At 35.1% G+C, this 20,477-nt stretch overlaps 1 protein-coding gene across 1 annotated transcript in view; it reads right to left on the bottom strand.

Moving 5' to 3' along the window:
- Positions 1-16,784, bottom strand: part of LOC142338073 (transient receptor potential cation channel subfamily M member 8-like) — a 69,960-nt gene extending 53,176 nt beyond the window's left edge. The window contains exons 1-4 of the mRNA XM_075387705.1: positions 16,590-16,784; positions 16,219-16,346; positions 13,847-14,046; positions 5,754-6,279 (exon numbers count right to left, since the gene is read on the bottom strand). Coding sequence (XP_075243820.1) covers positions 5,754-6,279; positions 13,847-14,046; positions 16,219-16,346; positions 16,590-16,667 — 932 coding nt within the window. The 5' untranslated portion in view covers positions 16,668-16,784. The remainder of the gene's footprint in view (positions 1-5,753; positions 6,280-13,846; positions 14,047-16,218; positions 16,347-16,589) is intronic.
- Positions 16,785-20,477: the final 3,693 nt, after the last annotated feature.

Raw genomic sequence — 20,477 nt, 5'->3', positions numbered from 1 at the left:
AACACTCGAACACTAAGACACCACAAATGACACATACACAAACGCAAACGCACGTATTTTTGCCCACAGCTGACCACACATACACTACAATCTCTTACAAGCACAAACACAACTGTACACTTAAAATTACACAAGAACTAGCAAACAGAAACTAAATTTGTAGACGCAAGCTAACATCACATAAAAAAGTCAACAAAGAACACTCTCGAAAAACTGGACAAAAACACCTTCACAAAAACAAAAACACAGAGGCTGAAACATGTACCTACCACAAACATTAACAAAAGCACTCATAATTTTAAAAAAAAATTAAAACCACGCGCGCGCGCAGATATAAATAAAAATACTTGAAAAAAGTAACTCTAACACACTCGAAACACTAACGAAACACAACAAACAAGCATTAAGCACAGCCAAAGCACACACAGCACACACAAAATTTGATAAACACCAACGGTCACATTTAATTTCAGCCACACAAATCGCCACATAGAAAGAAGAGCGTACATTCACACACACACACACACACACACACATACACACAAACACACACATACACACACAGACAAGCAGGCCCTCACCCAAACGGGCGCACACACAGAAACACTTGGATATATTTATATACGAAATTGGAGACATGTGGACACACGCTCAGACAAATAAACCGCGAAAAACAACAACAGAGCAGAAAAAACGCAAGAGATATACACCCCATGCACATAAACACATACAAATAAACATATGCGAGCAGACACAAACAAAAACACACAAAAAGACCTGCACACGCGAGAAAGCCATATGAAACACACAACAGCACAACAGAACACACGCACTACAACTGCATTAACTAGCACACATGCGCAAACACTTTCAGACGCACAGATGAAAACAAACGCAATACACATATACTCTGAAACACTCACACATGAGAGCATTTTGGCTCTCTTCTCCCCTCTATCTATCTGTCTATCTCTCTCTCTCTCTCTCTCCCTCCCACTCTCTGTCTCTCGTGGACACTCAAACACAAAGACAGAAACACACACATAGAGAATCCACAAACTTTTATACACACATACACTTAAACAACACGCAATTGTACATATGCTTTAAAAGCAACATGCATAATCCAAACAAACAAACGAGAACATATGGAGGAAACCTGAAACAAAAAACACGCTTACATACGAAATTTATACAAACAAACAAACAAAAGCCAGCGACCCGCAACACACAAACACAAGGGCACAAATATACACAAACAGGAGACACAAATATACACGCCACACATATTTAAACACAAAGAAATACACATATACACATACCACTGCACACAAACGCACAAACATACATCCATATAAAACACACGAAGACGTGCAAAAAGTACACAAACCTATGACGCGCATACACACAAAAAAGATCACACACATATACTGCAGCAACATACACAAGGCACCACATGCTCAAACACACTCAGAAGCACAGATAAAACCACACAAAACCCTCATTTTGACAGAGTAATATATTAAATCACAAACACACACACACAAACAAGAACACTTAAGAAACCAAAAAAATAACACACACGATACACACAACACAACATCCAAAAAACACTCACTAAGGTCAATCAGACGCACACACAGCACACACACAATAAAAAACACCAACGGGCACATACAATTTCAATCACACAAACACAGACAAACATACAAACACACGAATACACACAGAAGACACACGGAGATACACACATACTAAATCCGAGACAAGCGGACACGCGCTCACACAAACGCACCCGCGAAAAGCACCCACAAAACACAATACAAAGAAACGCACAGAGAGACATACACACCCCATGCAATTAAACACATCAAAATAAAATCATTCGAGCACACACACACACACAAACACACGAGCACAAACATTTATAAGTAAAAACAAAGATCAGCAAATGCGAAATAGACATATGAAAAACACAGCAGAGCACCCAAACACACGCACTACCAGCGTATTCAATAGCACACATGAACAAAAACACTCAAAAGCACAGATGAATACAAATGCAAAATATATATACTCTGAAACATTCACAAACGAGAGGATGTTTGTTCTGTATCCCCATCTTTTTCTCTTGCTCTCTCCCTCTCTTTCTCTTCGACAAGAAAATACACACACGCACACGCACAGAACACACAAATTTTCTTAAACATGTTCACGCACAAAAAACACACAATTGTACAGATGAGTTAAAAGCCTCATGCATAATCCAAACAAACAAGTGAGAACTCATGAGGCACTCGAAAACAGACAGACAAACAAACAAACAAACAAACAAACACACACAAACACACACACACACACACACACACACGAGACACAACACACATACACATACACAAGAACACAATCCCAAACAAACTGTCATAGAACAAAAGGTTTTAGAAACAAAAAAAAACAAACACATTATGACACACACAATCAACAATCACCCACGCAAACAAAAAATCACAAGGAGACACACAAACACACAGGTGACACACAACAGCGCACATATACATATTCATTCAGACGAGCTCTAAAACATATACACACACGCCACACACACGCAAAGCAAACAATTGACCTACACACATATAAAAGAACAAATACTTTCACAAAATACTAACACATTAAAACGAAAGACAAATACAAGCACACACACAGCACCAGCAAAAAAGACCGATACGCAAACACACTCGCAGATAAATGAAAACAAACACATATACAAACAAACTAACTTTAAGAAACACATATGCAAACGGCAAATTCACACACACACATGAACACAAACACAAGCAAAGTAGCAAAAAACACAGAAACACAGAATACTGCACACAAACAGACGTGCAACCTATACACACCCCTGCGACCAAGCCAACAAACACACTGGCTTAAACAAGAATGCGCTTACACACGACAAACACAATTACACAAATATCTGTATACGCACACGCGACTAACAACAACGTACGCAGAGACGAAGAGACATTTACATCACACACGCAAAGACCCATATGAGTACACAATTTCCCGCATGATATAAACGATAAAAAAGGGACTAGCATGAGATGAAGTGCACTCAAACAACAGACAGGAGCATTTTAACTAAGAGTGGGTGTAGCCTAAAATTGTTCTAAAAGACACTAAAAAGTCAAAAAGCACTCCACAACAAAGTTTAAAGAAGTCCAACGTCAATTTCGCATATACAAAAGGCAATTGAACTCACAAACACACAACTCACACTCACTAACACACATCAACACGCGAGAACACAAACACACACAGGGAAACTCACAAGTGGAAGCTCATATGGAAAGAAAAAGTATGGGCGAACAAACGAACGCACAGCCACATACAAAGTGACTACTCGGAAACAAGCACACTCAGTCACACACTCGCGACAAAAAAACGACAAACAAACACATGCACACACACACACGCACACACAAACCTGCATACAAACGACAAAAAAACAAACACATATGAACACACAGAAGCAAGCATCCACTGCAAACCATTACATAAGCTCACAAGAGGGAACAACACGAAAGCACTCACACAAATAAACACCCATACATTAACACACAAGCAAAAAAACACACACAGCCACATACACATGCAGTACGCACGCACTCGCACGACTGCAAGATACTCGATTGCAAACGTGCTCAAACATGCTCAACAGCAAACAGGGGAACATTTGCAATTCACAATCAGTCACGCTGTAATGCAAGCGCACATTCTCAATCAGCGCCAAAACACGAACGAGAACACACATAGGAAAAAACAACAGTAACATAACCAACACAAACAAACAATAACCATACAACCAAAAAACACACAGTAAAAATAGTCACAGACACAAAACAAACATTTTGATAAACACACTAACACACAGACACAAATACACAGAAAAAAAGCCACACAGAACAACCGGAGGACATTTACATAGAAGAAATACGACGACAATGACATACATTTTCTTAAACACAAGGTTAGGCCTATCCACAAACGCCACAATACGCTATCATACATACATACAGTTACATAAACACAAAAGCTAACACACAAGACCAACAAACAAACATGAGTGAAACACACTCATATAGAAGAGCGAAATTGGACGCAAACTCACAAAGACATATACATGCCACATAAACTTGAAATTACACACCCAAACGAATACGAGCAAGCGCACACATATGAAAACCTGCACCTACAACACAGACATACGAAACACACAGGACCACCAACAATCAATATGCGCAGAAAAAAAACACACTTGTGTACACATGAGCACAAAATCTCATGCACAAACTAAGCATCTACTGTTAAAATACCACGCACGCACGATACACTTAAAAATAATCGACACAAGCAAAGACACAAACACAAAGACTAAGCGCAATTAAACACAAAAATCATATACATCCACTCTGACACGCACCTATAGAACACAACACAATAGCATGCAAAAAAACATTACCACACACAAAGGAAACACAAACACGACATTTACAATGCACACGAGAAAAGGTTCAATACGCAAATACACACACTGGCAACAAGACACAAACAAAAATGCAAACCACATGCTCTCACATACATGCATACATGCAAACGAACCTGCACAAACAAGTAAACGACACATGAATATATGCTATTGCAAAGACACACACACACACACACACACACACACACACACACACACCCACACAAACACGCACCAATAAAAACACAAAGACAGATACAGAAACAAACAAAAACGCATACGCAATGACTGGCAAAAACAGTCACAATTAAGCACACCACTCACAAACACACCAGACACACACAAACACACACACACACACACATATATATATATATATATATATATATATATATATATATATAAAGACGCATCAACTCACTACACACAAACACACTGACAAACAAAAAATGCAAATACAAAAGACAAACACAAAAGCATATATGAACACAAAAAAAACAGATACGCACACACACTACATACGCTCAACAGAGCAAAAACACACACATGCGCACACACACCACAGCAATGAAAACACTTACACACATACCCGTCGCAAAGACTCACTCGACCCACACATAAACGACGCACACACTCACACGACTCATAAACATACACGAGCTTGCACATCCAAACACATATTAGCATACACACATCCACGCACGCACGCACATACCACACAAGAGACGCAGACTCACCTCCACGCACACACAACACACGCACACTCATTGATACCCACGCAACACCCACCCACCCAAGCACACACACAAAAACACACACACGCAGAGACAGGTTCACACACATATACACATAAAACCAAACAAAACACACGAACACCCACTTTTACACAATCACGCAACACATACATAAGTATAACATTAAACCAAAAAGCAGAAAGACGACGATACCAAGCATCTCTTACGTTTAAAAACTACAATACCGAATATCTCTTATGTTTAAAAACACCGATACCGAATCTTTCTCATGTTAAATGTTGAACAAAAGCGATGATGCCGTTTTAAAAATCTATGAACTTTTGTCATTTTTGGCTAGAAAATAAAACGACGATTGCGACGTTTTCTTATGTTCAAAAAACCGAAGATTTCTCGACTCAATTGCTTTCAATATTATGTGAATTCATCACTCAATTTTTATTCAATATACACTTTGATTTATTACTCACACTGCCTCTTTTGTGCAAAGTTGAAGTGTTTCACTGATGGCCTCTCCGCATATCTTGGCAATACCAGCGTTGGTGCCAGAAGTAACCACACAAGCACCGTTGATCGCTATCACTTTCTTCAGGTTGTGTCTCAATTTCTGCAATAGCTTTGGATTCATGTCGAAGTCCCTTTTGCCTCCAATTATTGAGATCAAAATGCTGACTTTGCCTCCAGTTTCCCTTTTTATAAAATTCTTAACGGGTTCCTTATCCTGTTCAGTAATTTGGGAGTGAAATTTTAGAAAAAACGGTCGTTTCCTTGCAAAGTGAACATTATCGGTAGATATGAAGTCAATTTTTCCACATATGAACGATCTTCCATCAGAATGAATCAATTGACTTTTAACTTCTGGGCTGCCGTATGGTGGAGGGTTAGATGGATAGCTCGGTGGGGGGCAAGGAGCAGGAGGTGCAGGAGGGGATGAATTCCGCTGTGGAGATTGACTTGCTGAAGGATATTGTGGTAAAAATGGAGATATAACCGCAGCTAAAAAGATCTTCAATTTACATCCTGCTGATAAAATGCTGTTCAAAATGTTTATTCGTGGATAGATTTTGGTTTACTCTTTCCGGAAATTCTTATTGAACAGCAGCAGGCGATTAAGGACAACTAACTAACTTCCAACATTGCTTTAGCAATTGATGCCTGCTCCCTATGTGATATAAAAGACGTCATAAAACACACCCCAACTTCTTTCAAAGTAGCTGATGAAATATTGAAAAATTTTGCAAGAAAACAGGTAAGGAATAACATAAAAAAAACTTTTGAACCCAATTCCGTAGCAAACTTTTCACGCATTCACCGGACAGTTTTGGACTTAAACAGTCCCGAATTTTGGACATACAAATTAATGAAGGAGAAAAACATCACAAGTTTTAGCTCAAGAACTAAAATGCAAAAAAAGTGCTCCACTTTGCTGCGCTAGCTTACAAAAATTTGCGTTCTGATGAATAACAGAGAACGGGAAAAAACAAAACATCATCGCCTAGTTTATATATGCAGAACTAGCAAACAGCAAACAGCATTTATCATTGTTTTTGAATAAATTTTTACTTGATTCTGGGAAACTAAGCATTGGATTTAAAGTACTCTTTTTCAGAACTGAGCGAAACTAAAATAAACGAAACTACTAAATAAAAGCAATACTAATAGAGTGAAAGCAGTCAAATGCCGAAACAGTTCAGTTAAAACGAAGTCATGAAACAGTAAATACACACCTAAAATAATCTTCGAAAAAATTTAATTGAAATTTATGAACCATGAGTAGATGTTGAAAAGTTGAACAAAATTTTACTTGATGTAACAAAAATGTCCACAAGTTTAACTCAAAATTTTAATATGAGCATGCTGGTTAAATCCTCTAGTGAAATCTTCAATTCAGTTACAGAAACGCATAGAAACAATTCATTCCTGGAGTACAGATCAGCCAATTTTGAATTAGAAATCAACACAAAAAAGGCTAAAACGTTACTGTAGATTATAATTCCGAACCAGTTCAGTGAAGTCTGGACTATACGCTCAATTGGTTTTTCTGGTTGTGCAATTTTTGCTGATAGATACATTCACCGTACAGATTTGTGAGTAAAGCATTAGAAGTCTCGTACAGCGTAGAATATAGAATTAGAGAGATTATTCTGAAATTCGTCTTTTCCAGGCAGTTAAAGAATTTCAAAATTTTCTAAAATTTATAATGATATTCGCTTTTCTTGGTCACGTTTTCCAGAATTATTCACTGAATTTTCCGTGAATTTTGTTAAAAGTTTTTTTTAACTATTTCAACAATAGATTTATTGGATTTGCAAATAAACACAGATAAGAGTTGCTCACTCAAGACTGAGTTTCAACAATAAGAGATGCAATTGGCTTCCATTACTGGTATAAACGAAACTCTTAAAGCTTTTAGTTAATACGTAACGGCTTTTATGTCTTTGAGTAAATTTATCATAAAAAATCTTTGTTATCATTTGAACCGTGCCACAAATTCATAAAAACTGAAAACTTGTTGCCTAGTCTCTGTTAACATAATTTGTATCTTCTTTCTAATGAATGAAAGTTCAGTGTTTTCTGGAGTTATAAATTTCAATTGTTGTTTTCATGGCTTTGGCGACAAGAGTTCTCAAAAAAAAAGTTCAACAAAGTTGTCTACAAGTTTAACTCAAAATTTTAAAATGAGAATGCTGGTTAAATCCTCTAGTGAAAAATCCAATTCGGTTAAGGAAACTCAGAAAAACCGTTCATTCCGGGAGTACAAATCAGCAAATTTTCCATTAGAAATCAACACAAAAATGGCTAAGACGTTACTGTAGAATATTGTTCCGACCTATTTTAGTTAAGTCTGAACTAAATGCTCAATTAGTTTTTTTGGTCAGTCAATTTTTGATTATAGATATATTCATTATAGAGATCAGAGGATGAGGTATCGGAATGCTCGTACAGCGTAAAATATAGAATGTAAAAGATCATTCCGCAATTCGTTTTTTCGAGGCTGCTAAAAAGGTTTAATGTTTTTTGAAACTTTAGAAACGTTTTTCTTGATCACGTTTTGCGCAATTTTTGCTCCATTTTCCGTCGATTTTGATAAAAGTTTTTAAACTATGTCAACAATGGTTTCATTGGTGTTGCCAATAACCACATATGAGAGTTACTCCTTCAGCCTGAAATATTGACATCAAATTTTGCTATCGAATATCTCAAAATTCAGCCGTTTTTCATCATAAAGGGCAGCAAATAAGTTCTTTAGCCCACTTTTTCAGTTTTTCCGGAATTACAAAACTAAAATCTGCCAACACAATTTAAATTACCTTAGAAAGAGCTAGTTTTACTTACCTTTTACTTAAAAGTGTTCTGAAAGAAAGTGTTAACGGTTTATTGCTAACTTAAACCATCATTATCCGAAATGCATTATTTATTTTTGATGTATTGAAATTTTGTTGATCAATTATGTATTTTTGGTACATTTGAACCAATTGATTATTTTTATCAACAGAAAGAAATAAAAAGGCTAGTTCTCGACTCGCTGGGTTTTTGGACACTTAAACATTGTTAAGATAATTTTAGGGCTATGCCTTCTTTAAAAATTTTTTATTTTTTGCTTTTTCCCTATCTCCATTACATATCAGCTTAGCTACCTATCAAAAATCAAAATTCACAATCCATTTTTAAGTGACAGCGAGGCCCAATTACAATAAGTAATCTTCTCAGAGAAATGTTTATGGTCTTCACCACTAAAAGTCCTTTCGTAAAATTAAATTTAGTTCTTGTGTTTTGCCCGCATTTGTCGTTTTTTTGCAGTCTCATGAATGAGTTTCAATAGTAAAAGATGCAACTGGCTTTAATAACTGGTATAAACAAAACTTGTAATGCTTTCAGTTGATATCTAATGGCTCCGATGCCTTTGAATAAATTTGTCAAAAAAATTCTTAATTACAATCTGAACTGTGCCACAAGTTCCTAAAATCTGAAAAACTGTTGCGTAATCTTATTCAACATAGTTTCTTTCTCCTTTCTCAATAATGAAATTGCAAGGTTTTCTGTGGTTATAAATTTCAGTTGTTGGTTTCATGGCTTTGATAACAGTTTTCAAAAAAAAAATGTTTATTTTAGACATCTGCCCAATTGTGAAAATTCTTGTCGCAATGTCAGTTTATCACTTAAAAAACAGATCCCAATGGCTACAAAATTATAAAGGAAGCGCAGTTTTATATCAAAAGAAGTTCTTTCTAACGGCTTCGAAAAAATTTTCTTGTAGAATATAACTGAATTTTCATTTTTTGCCTGTATTCGTTGCTATTCATGTAGCCACATTACATTTTCACGAAAATGATAATTCTCAATGATAATACAACCAAACTCTGGAGTCAAAAAATAGATTTTTTAGTAATATCAACTGACGTTTTATAGGGTTCATGGCATTTTTTTAGCTCTACCAAATTTTTTCTAATTTAGACAATTTCTAACTTAATCTCAATACTGATAAGTCCCATTCACTGTTTCATAAAGCAAACATAATTCCTTTTTGTTTATTTGGAACGGTTGATGGTTCTATGGCTCTGACTCCATGTGATTTCAGACAAACTTTGACTTTTTTAACACTGGTCATTGCCTGTGAGTGTTTTCTGTTTTTTCCAGCAATTTCCTCCAAAAAGAGGGCCTTTGATTTGTAAATGCTGCCATTTGAACACTAAAAATATTTTCAATAGACAGAATATGGTTTTAGTGTTTGCAAAATTGTGTTTTTGTTTAAAAAAATTTGTTGATTTCTGAGCTCTTGCAGTTGCATCTTCTTTCGAGACAAAAATATCTTATAACTTTTATTTTCACCAATTTTTTCTGGCTGTGATGTTTCGAGTTTTCAATGAAACAATAAGTGAGTGTAGAATATTTGTCAGTTCTTAGGTTTCATTTTTTAAAAAAGATTATAGTCCGATTAGAAATTATTAGCGGTTCGCATTGACATTGAAAATGTAACTTGTTGAACATATATAAAGGTTCTATGGATTCCTTCACGTTTATAACCACTCCAAAACCATTTAACTGATTTTTATTCGAAATTATTTCTGTATATTTAATCTTGGTTTGTATATGTCGTTTTTTATAGTCTTACGACATTTTTTGGATAATTACAGGTCTCAATGGCCTCCTATGGCTTCATAAAGGAGCCTATCCAATACTTTCAGTTGGAAGCTAATGGTTGCGTTGCCTTCGAGTTTAATTACTTTAATTAATTCCTGTCTGTTTTAGATATCAGCATAGTTTCCTCTCAAATTTTGATTGTTCACAATTCATATTTAAGAGACAATGAGGCACAATTACCATTTTTTATCTATTAATGGAAAAATTTATGGTTTTCATGGCTTCCACTTAAAGTATTTTTGTAAATTTAAATCTAATTTTTGTGTTTTGCCCGCATTCGTTGTTCTTTTTGCAGTCTCACGACTGAGTTTCAATAGTGAAAGATGCAACTGATTTCCAAAATTGGCATAAATGAAATTTGTAAGGCTTTCAGTTGACACCTAATGGCTCTTATGTCTTTGAATAAATTTTTCATAAAAAATCTTAGTTATCATCTGGACTGTGCCACAAATTCCTAAAATCTGAAAGCTTGTTGCTTGGTCTCAGTTAACATATTCTTTGTCTTTTTTCTAACGAATGAAATTTCAATCATTCCTGTGATTATAAACTACAATTGTTGGTTTCATGGCTTTGACAACAGGGGTGTTCAAAAAATTGTTAATTTTAGACATTTGCCCAATTGGGAAGTTTTTTGTTGCCGTGTCAGATTGTCACTTTAATAACAGATCCCAATGGCTGCAAAATTATAAAGAAAGGACATTTCTACATCAGAGGAAGTTCTTTTCAACGGCTTCGAAACAATTTTCTTGTGGAATTTAATTGGATTTTTTATTTTTGCCTGTGTTCGTTGTTCTTTATGTGGTCACATTACATATTCAGGAGAATGACAATTCTCAATAATGACACAACCAATATCTGAAGTAAAAGAAACTTTTTTTATGAATTTCAATTGACATTTACTAGACTTCATGACATTTTTTAGTTCTAACCATTTTTTTCTTTTTTGACAATTTGTAGCTTCGCCTTCATCCTGATAAGTCCCATGCACTGTTTCTAAAGCAAAAATAAATCCTTTTATTGTTTATTTGGAACAGTTGATGGTTTTATGGCTCTGACTCCATGTGATTTCAGACAAACTTTGATTTTTTCACACTGGTCATTGCCTGTGAATATTTACTGGTTTTTTCAGAAAATTCCTCTAAAAAGAGGGCATTTGATTTGTAAATGTTGCCAATCGAACTCTCGAAATATTTCCATTAGACAGCATACGGTTTTAGTGGTTGCACAATTTTTTTCAGTATAATTCTTTGTTGAATTTTGAGCTCTTTCTGTTGCATCCTCTATCGAGACAAAAAATGTCTTCTTAACTGTTACTTTTACTAATGGTTTTGTGGCTGTGATGTATCGAGTTTTCATTGAAACAATTTGTGATTTTTGAATATTTGCTAGTTTTTAAGTTTCATTTTTTTAAATTTTACTGTCCCATTAGAAAATATTAACCGTTCGCATTGACTTTGAAGATGTGATTTGTTGAATAAATAATGGTTCTATGGATTCCTCCGTGTTAATAACCAGTCATCATTTAACTGATATTTTATTCGAAATTTTTTCTGAATTTATTATCTTGGGTTGTATTTGTGGCTTTTTGTAGTCTTATGACACATTCTGGCTAATTACAGATCTCAATGGCCTCCTATGGCTTCATACAAGAGCTTAACCAATACTTTCTGTTGACAGCTAATGGTTTTGCTGCCTTCGAGTTTTAAAAAAATTCTTAAATATGAACGTATGTAGATGAAAGCTGACCGTCGTTATGACTTTGCGCCTTTTGATTCTTGTTATCATTTACTTGTCACCGAGTCTCAATACGGACAGTTCCAATCTTCTTTGAAAAGAAGTGCAAGTTGATTTGTTCAGCTTAGGTTATATTTGATGCTATCTTGATTTTGTTGATGAGTTTTTTTCAACAAAATGCTATTGAAATAATGTTTTTAATGGTTTGTTGCGTGCCTTCTCTCATAGTTTTATTAATGACAGGTATCATCGGTTCTTTAAAGCGGCAATCTCTGCTTTTGAAACGTTTTTTAATTCATTAACCAATTAATTTCCAAAATTATGTGTATTTTTGAATTGTTTCGTTCTCTTCTTATTTTGGTAGACAGCGTAGCAAGCGTGGATGAGCGGAGTTGGAGCATTATGTGCGCACAGTACCGGGCATCCTTGTTTATCAGAATGCCCCAAGATATGACCTTTACCTCTTTGTTTATCAGAATGCCCCAAGATATGAATATCACATCCTTGTTTATCAGAATGCCCCAAGATAAGACCATGACCTCCTAGTTTATGACAATTTCCTCCTTGTTTATCAGAATACCCCCAAGATATGACCATAACCTCCTTGTTTATCGGAATGTCCCAAGATATGACCATTACCTCCTTGTTTATCAGAATACCCCCAAAATATGACCCTGACCTCCTTGTTTATCAGAATTCCCCGAGATATGACCATTACCTCCTTGTTATCAGAAAATCCCCAGGATATGACCATGACCTCCTTGTTTATCAGAATTCCCCGAGATATGACCATTACCTCCTTGTTTATCAGAATACCCCCAAGATATGACCATTACCTCCTTGTTTATCAGAATGCTGCAAGATTTGACCATTACGAGAGAACTGATTACGGATCCATAGGGATCACGTGCCTGCGCCCATGATAAATAGGACAATGAAAGAGGTACAAAAAGTCATCAAAAAACATACAACAGTCACTTAGAAATAGTTTTTAAAAACCCAATTTTGCTTTTTCTCCCGAGCAAATTTGACAAAAAAGTCCTTATCAAATTTTCATTATTTTCATTGTTTTGATATTTGACATTTGTTAATACTTGTTATTTATTGGAGACATTTTCAAGAGCTAGAGCATGAACAAATCTCGTCCACTTGATACACTAAATTTTTCGGCCATCGGCAACTCAAACTGACACCAGGTTTGTTACTTTGATATAACTGAAGCCCTTAAATCGTTGCAAAATTATGAAGAAACTCGGTGATGCCAGTGATATCATAATATGATACCATAATAATACCATAAAAATACGTTGATTAATTCATTAATCATATAATCTGACTTAATCATCATGAAAGTTAACCTAAATAAAACAAATAAAGGCACTCAAGTGTTGAACGTTAACAGGATAAATTTTGGGCCCATCCTATGAATTAGTATCAGTTTAAGTACTGTTGACAGTTTTCTCTTGGCCACTACCAGCAGAATGCGGTGAAAAATATTTCCACCGCTAAAATCGGCAAATCTTACAAAAGATCATCGCTACATTTGCCGCTTAAACGTGTGTGCGCTATGCGTTGAAAAAAAATTCAACGCCATTGGCCTCAAATTTTTCAAAAAATTTTCAATAAATTCTCGACCCGCGATATAAATTGAACTCTCTAGTCCATCTACGCGATCCTGAAATCTTACATGATAAAGGTCTTGTTTTCCTTTGAGTTGGGGGAGCCTTGCCTTCCAACACTGTCGGTTCTCCAATTTGCTTGAAAGAGCCACCTTGATTACTGGCAAGTTTGAAGGAAACGCTTGGAGGAATTTTGTTTCCAGCCCCTCTTTTACTTTCATAAGAACTGCTCGAATCACTGTCGCTGCTCAGAAAATTTCGTTCAATCCTAATATATGCAACTGTTCCTTTTCTTTTCTTTCACATCTTTCTTCACTTTAATCAGTGGGTGAGATGAACAAATCGTACTTTTGCATTAACAATAAAATATGTAACAAGGCAAGACACTGGACACGATAACCATGATCAGCTCAGATCAAGTCTCAAATCACTCATCTCCTGATGCAATATCAGCGGTTGCATAATTTAGTTAAAACTGAGGAGTTTTGGGTCATCAGTTTGAAAGGGACATCAAACGAAAGGAAAAAATTATGGAAGAGATAATAGCCACTTAAAATTTTAAAATATTTTTCAAAGTTTTTGCCAAATATATCTCGCAGTCATAGAGTCCCGATTTTGAAGGTTAGAACCCGATGGCAAATTCAATACAACTGTCCGAATATCTTCTATCAAGAATAAATTGGCATCAAAGCTCAGATATGAACTTTATCCACCCGGATTGACACTTTTTGAAGTTCGATAAGTTAAGAATGAATCACGTACCCATAGATGAGTCTACCAAGAGGGCAGAAACCAGCTTTCATTGACTGAATTATTATCTTCATTACTAAAATTAATTACTGATGAAACGAAATATTACCGCCCAGTGAATACTGCGAAAACTTATTTCAGATAATGGCCTGAAAACTACATATGCAATTATCCTACAAAGCTCTGCCATATCTCGCAAATGATGCCATAAGAACAGTGGTGAGAAAACTAATTTCAGACCACGTTGTGGGATACACTTTTAGTATTCGTTGAGCGGTAAAATTTTATTCCATAGATAATCTATGGAACTGTGGTTACCGCAATAGAGGTTGATTAATGGTGACGTCATAACAAATAGAGGTATCAAAATGTAGAAATTTCAACGAATGTGATTGGTTGAGAAATTTAAAACACTGTACCTTTATGCGTTCAATTAGCCTAAATTGGACATAGCCTAATGCTAGATTATAATTTTTACCGCATCTGGCCATGCCTCGCGGGCCATGGCCATGCCTCAGCGGCCCGTGGAACTTGATATGAATCTATCACAACCGAACTTGAGACCAATTTCCCCCAAAAAATATAATTTTGCTTTTTCGACTTATCGCAATTTCTGAGCTATTTTACGTTAACGCGCATATCCTATTTTAAAACATGGAGAATTTGTTGAGCAATCAGCCAATCAGAAAACATTATTCCCATTTTCTCGATTGTGATTGGCCAGCAATAAAATTTCTATATTTTGGTACGTCTGCCATTTTCACTAGCACCTTGATTAATGAATATTAGCGCAAAGTTGACATTGCCGTTGAAAATTTATCAAATTTGGTGGCAGAGCCGAGTTCGTAAATGAATTGGAGAGGGTGATAACAACCAGGCCATAATTTTTTAAATAAATTGTTGCAAGAAGCGTTGTTGCGTAAGCGGTGAAAAAAATCACCGCTTAAAAGCTTTTTTCATCGCATTGAGCGCAAATCTTGAACTTTTTATTCAAATTTACCGCAAACCTCACATTTTATAGCTATTTTAGCGGTGAAACCTCAACCCGGGTGTGTGTGTGTGTGTGTTGGGGGCCGGGTGGGGGGGGGGGGGGGGAGGTCAAACTATGGGGGTAGGGTTGAGAAGGCTAGATGAGGGGGGAGTTCAAATCGACAGATGGAGAAAGGTGGACAATGGGAGTGTTGGGGCGAAGGGTAATGGAGGGGAGGGCTGATAGGGGGTTGATGATGGCAATTTTGACTGTTTTCGATCAGTGGTCAACTGGGGAGATGGTTTTGACTGTGTCTGATCAGAGGTTACTTGCGTCTGAAATTGGGCCTGATCATAGTCTGATTAAGCTCTGGGCAATGGTCTGAATTTGAGTCTGGACCATGGTCTGGAGATGGTCTGATCAGAACTCCTTCGGTCTGGAAATTCTGATCAGAGACGCAATCATTCTGGAAATTCTGATCAGAGGTTATTTTGGTCTGGAAAATTTTATCAGAGGTAATTTCGGTGTGCAAAGTCTGATCAGAAGAAAATTTTGGTCTGGACCTCAACCTGTGAGTTTGTAAAATGTAACATGGGTAGGAGGTGGTTGAAGCATAAATAATAAATTAATATGTATCACTATAAAAATGATGATTAAATGGGGATTGCCGTATTCTGTTTGGAGCTTTTTATTCCTGGTTTTATTAAAGGAAGCAGTTGCCTGTTTTGCATAGACTGTGAAGCCAGCCCGCGTTCCTGTTGGAATACTTGCCGTCGGTAGAACTGTACACGCCGTCGCGATGTTTTCACGATTCGCCGCTGATCTGTACGATAGAATTGCTGCTGATTCTGTTGTGCAGAAATGGAATTTCTAACTTGATTAAGTTTGAAACATTGTACAGAATTATAGAAAAACTGAAATAATAAAATTTTGGTTGCTTCTCACAATTTGGACTCCCAGTCAAAATGGAAGGTAATTACAAACTAAGTTAGGAGTGAAAGTGCTTAAATAACCAAAAGGTTAGCATTTTGTCCATTTTTTTTAAAATTGCAATTTTTTAAAATAGAATAAGTTTGAGACTCCATTTCTACATGTTGCTGAAACGAAGATGAGATTGCATATCCATCTCGGCGGAGAGGCTCTTCTAAGTAGGAGAACTCATTACCCATTTTGTAGCGCGAAATAGTTTTGTTCTATTTCTTTTAAAGATGTTTTTTATAGTTAATGCCACCAATAGTTTTTCTCGATTTTATCACAACTGGTTTCTGATTAATTTTTCACGCTACTGTTTTTGAGAAAGTTTAATACAACAGTTTTGATTGTTCTATAAATAAATAAATAGCCGAAAAAACCAAGACCGCATTAACATCAGAAATGCCGCAGAATTTACAATCAAAAACTCTCTCAGTACTACAAGATGGTTGCTTTTAAGAATAAAAGTATTGTAGTATAAAAACGAGTGCTCTAGCTTACACTTTTAGAAAGTCTTTACCACATGAAACAAAGCTACCAGAGCCAAACAATACAAAAATAGAAATAATTATCTTGCTATTTATTTATTGCAATACATTAATAATTATAGTCAATCTGTTGTATTACAGCCGGAAAGCGGCTCATCATTGCCGGAAAAAAAACTACCGAAAAAAGTTACAGCCGAAAAATTGACGAGTCGAATACAATTTTAGATACGATAAAGGGCCGTTCTGTGATCATTACGACCAGCCGAGAGCTTTGGATCACAAGACAATTTTTCATGAGATTCTGTTTAACATTATATCAGCATTACGCAGGCCAAAATTAAGAAGCGAGTTGTCGTTTAAATGTGCTCACAGATATTAACGGCAGGAAATAACATAAATGTCCCATATGCAAGTTAGAAATGAAAGGGAGCTGAAGTGATATTACAAATTCCCTGCATATTATTCAATTTCAAAATTGCAAACATTAATACTGGTAAATAAAGATAATCGCTCCATCATTTTGTAATCCGCAACAAAAACAAAAGTAAGCGAAAGGGACACTATTGGATACTAAGAGTGCTCAAGCGCTTTTTCAATCGTTTCAATTACACATAGAGAAAATATGCATCGTTTGTATCTGGGATCTCTATAATTTTAAGAGAATTATATCATCATTTAAATCATAAATCATTGAAATCATGTTAAAATTGAGAAGTTTTAACATCCAATCACACTAAATAATGTTAAGGTAACTATGCCTGAAAAAGTTCTTTGAATTACCTGAAATGTTCAGGTAGTTTTGCCCAGTAAAATCTAAGGTAAATTTACTTAAATATTAAAGTAAAAATTTATGGAATTTTGAAGGTTGGTTTTTAGGAAAGTTAAGGTGAATTTTCAGTTGGCGCCCCCTTAATTTTTCAGGTAACTCTCAGGTAAACTTTAGGTAAATTTAAGGATTGTTAAGGGGAGCTCAGGTGTATTTCAAGCAAGGTAAAACCCAACTGAACACGTTCAGGTAAAAAAATCTGATAAAATTATAAGACTAGTCCTTCAGTTTTTCTTTTTAAACGTGTTTTTACGTCCTTGATATGCTACAAAAAACGAAAAAAAAAGATAAACATACCTCACCGTGGTTCAAGTCATTTCTTACCTGAACTCAAATTAAAGTAAAGTTAAGGTTAAATTTACCTTAAGTACACCTTAACAAAAGTGACCCCTATCATTAATTAATGTGCAGTCACTGAAGCAATACTGCCTGCTACTATGTAAAAATTGGCGGTATCAGGAAAAAAAACCTAAATCCAATATAGCCAATGTGACAAAATACCCGAAACATCTTCACTTTTAGCCTAATTTCTGTTCAAATGAAGAACTTTTCTTAAAAGTGATAATTCAAAATTACATTCCATTACATTTCAGATTACATTAATTACATTACAGAATGAAGTTTTTGTGTTCCCAATATACGAAATGAAAAAAAGCTAGTTCTGGTCTCATAGGGTAGTTTACTGTCATAAAAATTCGAATTCTATTTGAGAGCTGTTTTTATAGAAAATATTCCTTTTTTGTTTCTTAAGTCCTTTACAGACTAGTCACTTTTCATATCGAGGTTCCGTTAATGACAAATTTTATTTAATTTCAAATGATGTTATTGAACAAGAATTTTTGTTGCAAGGAATTGGTCCTTTTTAGTTCCTTCGAATTTGAGTTTTTGCAACTGTTAATGAAAGTTTGATCTTCTTTTTAGGATTTTACTAACTTTTGGAGACCTATGCAATAGACATGTTGACTTAAAGTGCAATAGGTTTCCTAATGAGCGTTAACCGAACCTATCTAATACGTTTACTGGACAACTTATTGCTAATAACACTTCAAAAATAAATTTTCAAAACTTTTTTTTCAACATTAACCTGTGTTGAACTTATTTTTGTGAACTATAAGTCGGTCTCAAAAACAAACGGAACCCTTTCCTGTATACTGACCCCAAAGTTAATCTGGTTGGCGGTTTTGTCTTTCATTTATTGGTTTTATGACTTTGATGCCACAGAGTTTTCAGTATATTTTTTTCGATTTTTGGATAATTTTTCTAAATTTTGGTTCCTTTTGATATTTTACCGCATTATGCTAATATCAATAATTCACATTGGCTTAAAGAAGACTTTCAATGGATCCTAGATAAGGTTTTCAGCTTATGGTTTAAATGGCTTCACTGTATTGGTTGTTGCTTTCATAGTCTTAACACTTTTTGTGATGTTTTATTGATGACTTATGAACAACAAACAGCATTGTCTCCCATCGAGGCAAAAGTTAGAGTATTTATTGACTTCCGTTGAAAGGTTTTGATTTTAATGGCGTTGTTAATACGGGATTTCTCAAAAATTTTGTGGTTTTAAAATATTTGTTCATATGTGTTGATTAAATGCATATCGTTTATTTAAAAAAGGATCTCACTGCTATTAAAGATATTATTAAAATAGAAAATATATTTTTACTGAGTTCATTTTTAATGGCTTTGACAATTTTCTCTGATTTCTTTTCAGAATGTGCGGTTTTTACATTTTTTTAGTTCTATTTGCAGTTATGAAATGCTGAGAGGTCTCATAGGCTTCTCTTATTGAGGAATAAAGCTTACTCAATGCAGTCATTTTATAGCGAATAGTCTTAACGTTCGAGATATTAATCAATTATTGAAAAAAAAACAAATTTTTCAGTTTTTGTTGTTCTTTTCCTTAATTTTTAACTTATTCTCATCATTGAGAGGTCCCATCCAATTCCTCGTAACCTATAAAATTAACGTGTCTATTTATGTTATGTCGTAACTGATATTTTGTTTATTGGACAATATGCGTTTTCATAAATGTTTTGTAAGTTGTCAATTTTTATTTCTTTTTCTGTTCGTTAAGCACTTTCGCGCATTAACAGATCCCAATGATTTAAAAATGAGGTTTTGTTAAATTTATCCAATATTTTCCGTTTAAGCTAATGATTTTTAAGACATCATTTGGTTTGAAAATGCTGATTTTTGACTTTTGCCACATTTCTTTTTTGTCGGCTTGTTACCCAGTTTTATTAAAGAAAAGTCCCATCTGCTGTGTAGTTAAGAAAAAGTAAATTTGCGTAGTTAAAGTTTAACCTGATTGCATTTCGAGGTTGTTACTAGGTGCCTTTAATTTATATATTGAGTTTTTGCCCTGAAATTTTTGTTTTTGCATATTTTGTTGTTTAATTTTCTCTCGTGGTCTTTTCAATGGCAGATCTCGTGATTGCTGTAATGAGGCATGGCATTATGTGATTCAATTAGCAGTTTGGATGTGTAACGATATTTTAAAACTCAAATGCCTATTTTTGATGATCTCTTCATTTGGTAGACAAGTAAAAAAAATTAAGATGAGCTCGGGTCGGAACATCATGCGCGAAAGCACGTTAACGAGCCTCCTTGGTCACAGTCTAAATTTTTGTACGAACCGTTTTCTTAATTCTTGTACTGATTTTAAAGAATAAAATTTTGAAAATTTGACA

The sequence above is a fragment of the Convolutriloba macropyga genome, chromosome 4, assembly GCF_964194025.1.
Source record: "Convolutriloba macropyga chromosome 4, txConMacr16.3, whole genome shotgun sequence".
Lineage (NCBI taxonomy): Eukaryota > Metazoa > Xenacoelomorpha > Acoela > Convolutidae > Convolutriloba > Convolutriloba macropyga.
The sequence above is the reverse complement of the archived record's forward strand: the minus strand, read 5'-3'. Positions and strand labels throughout refer to the sequence as shown.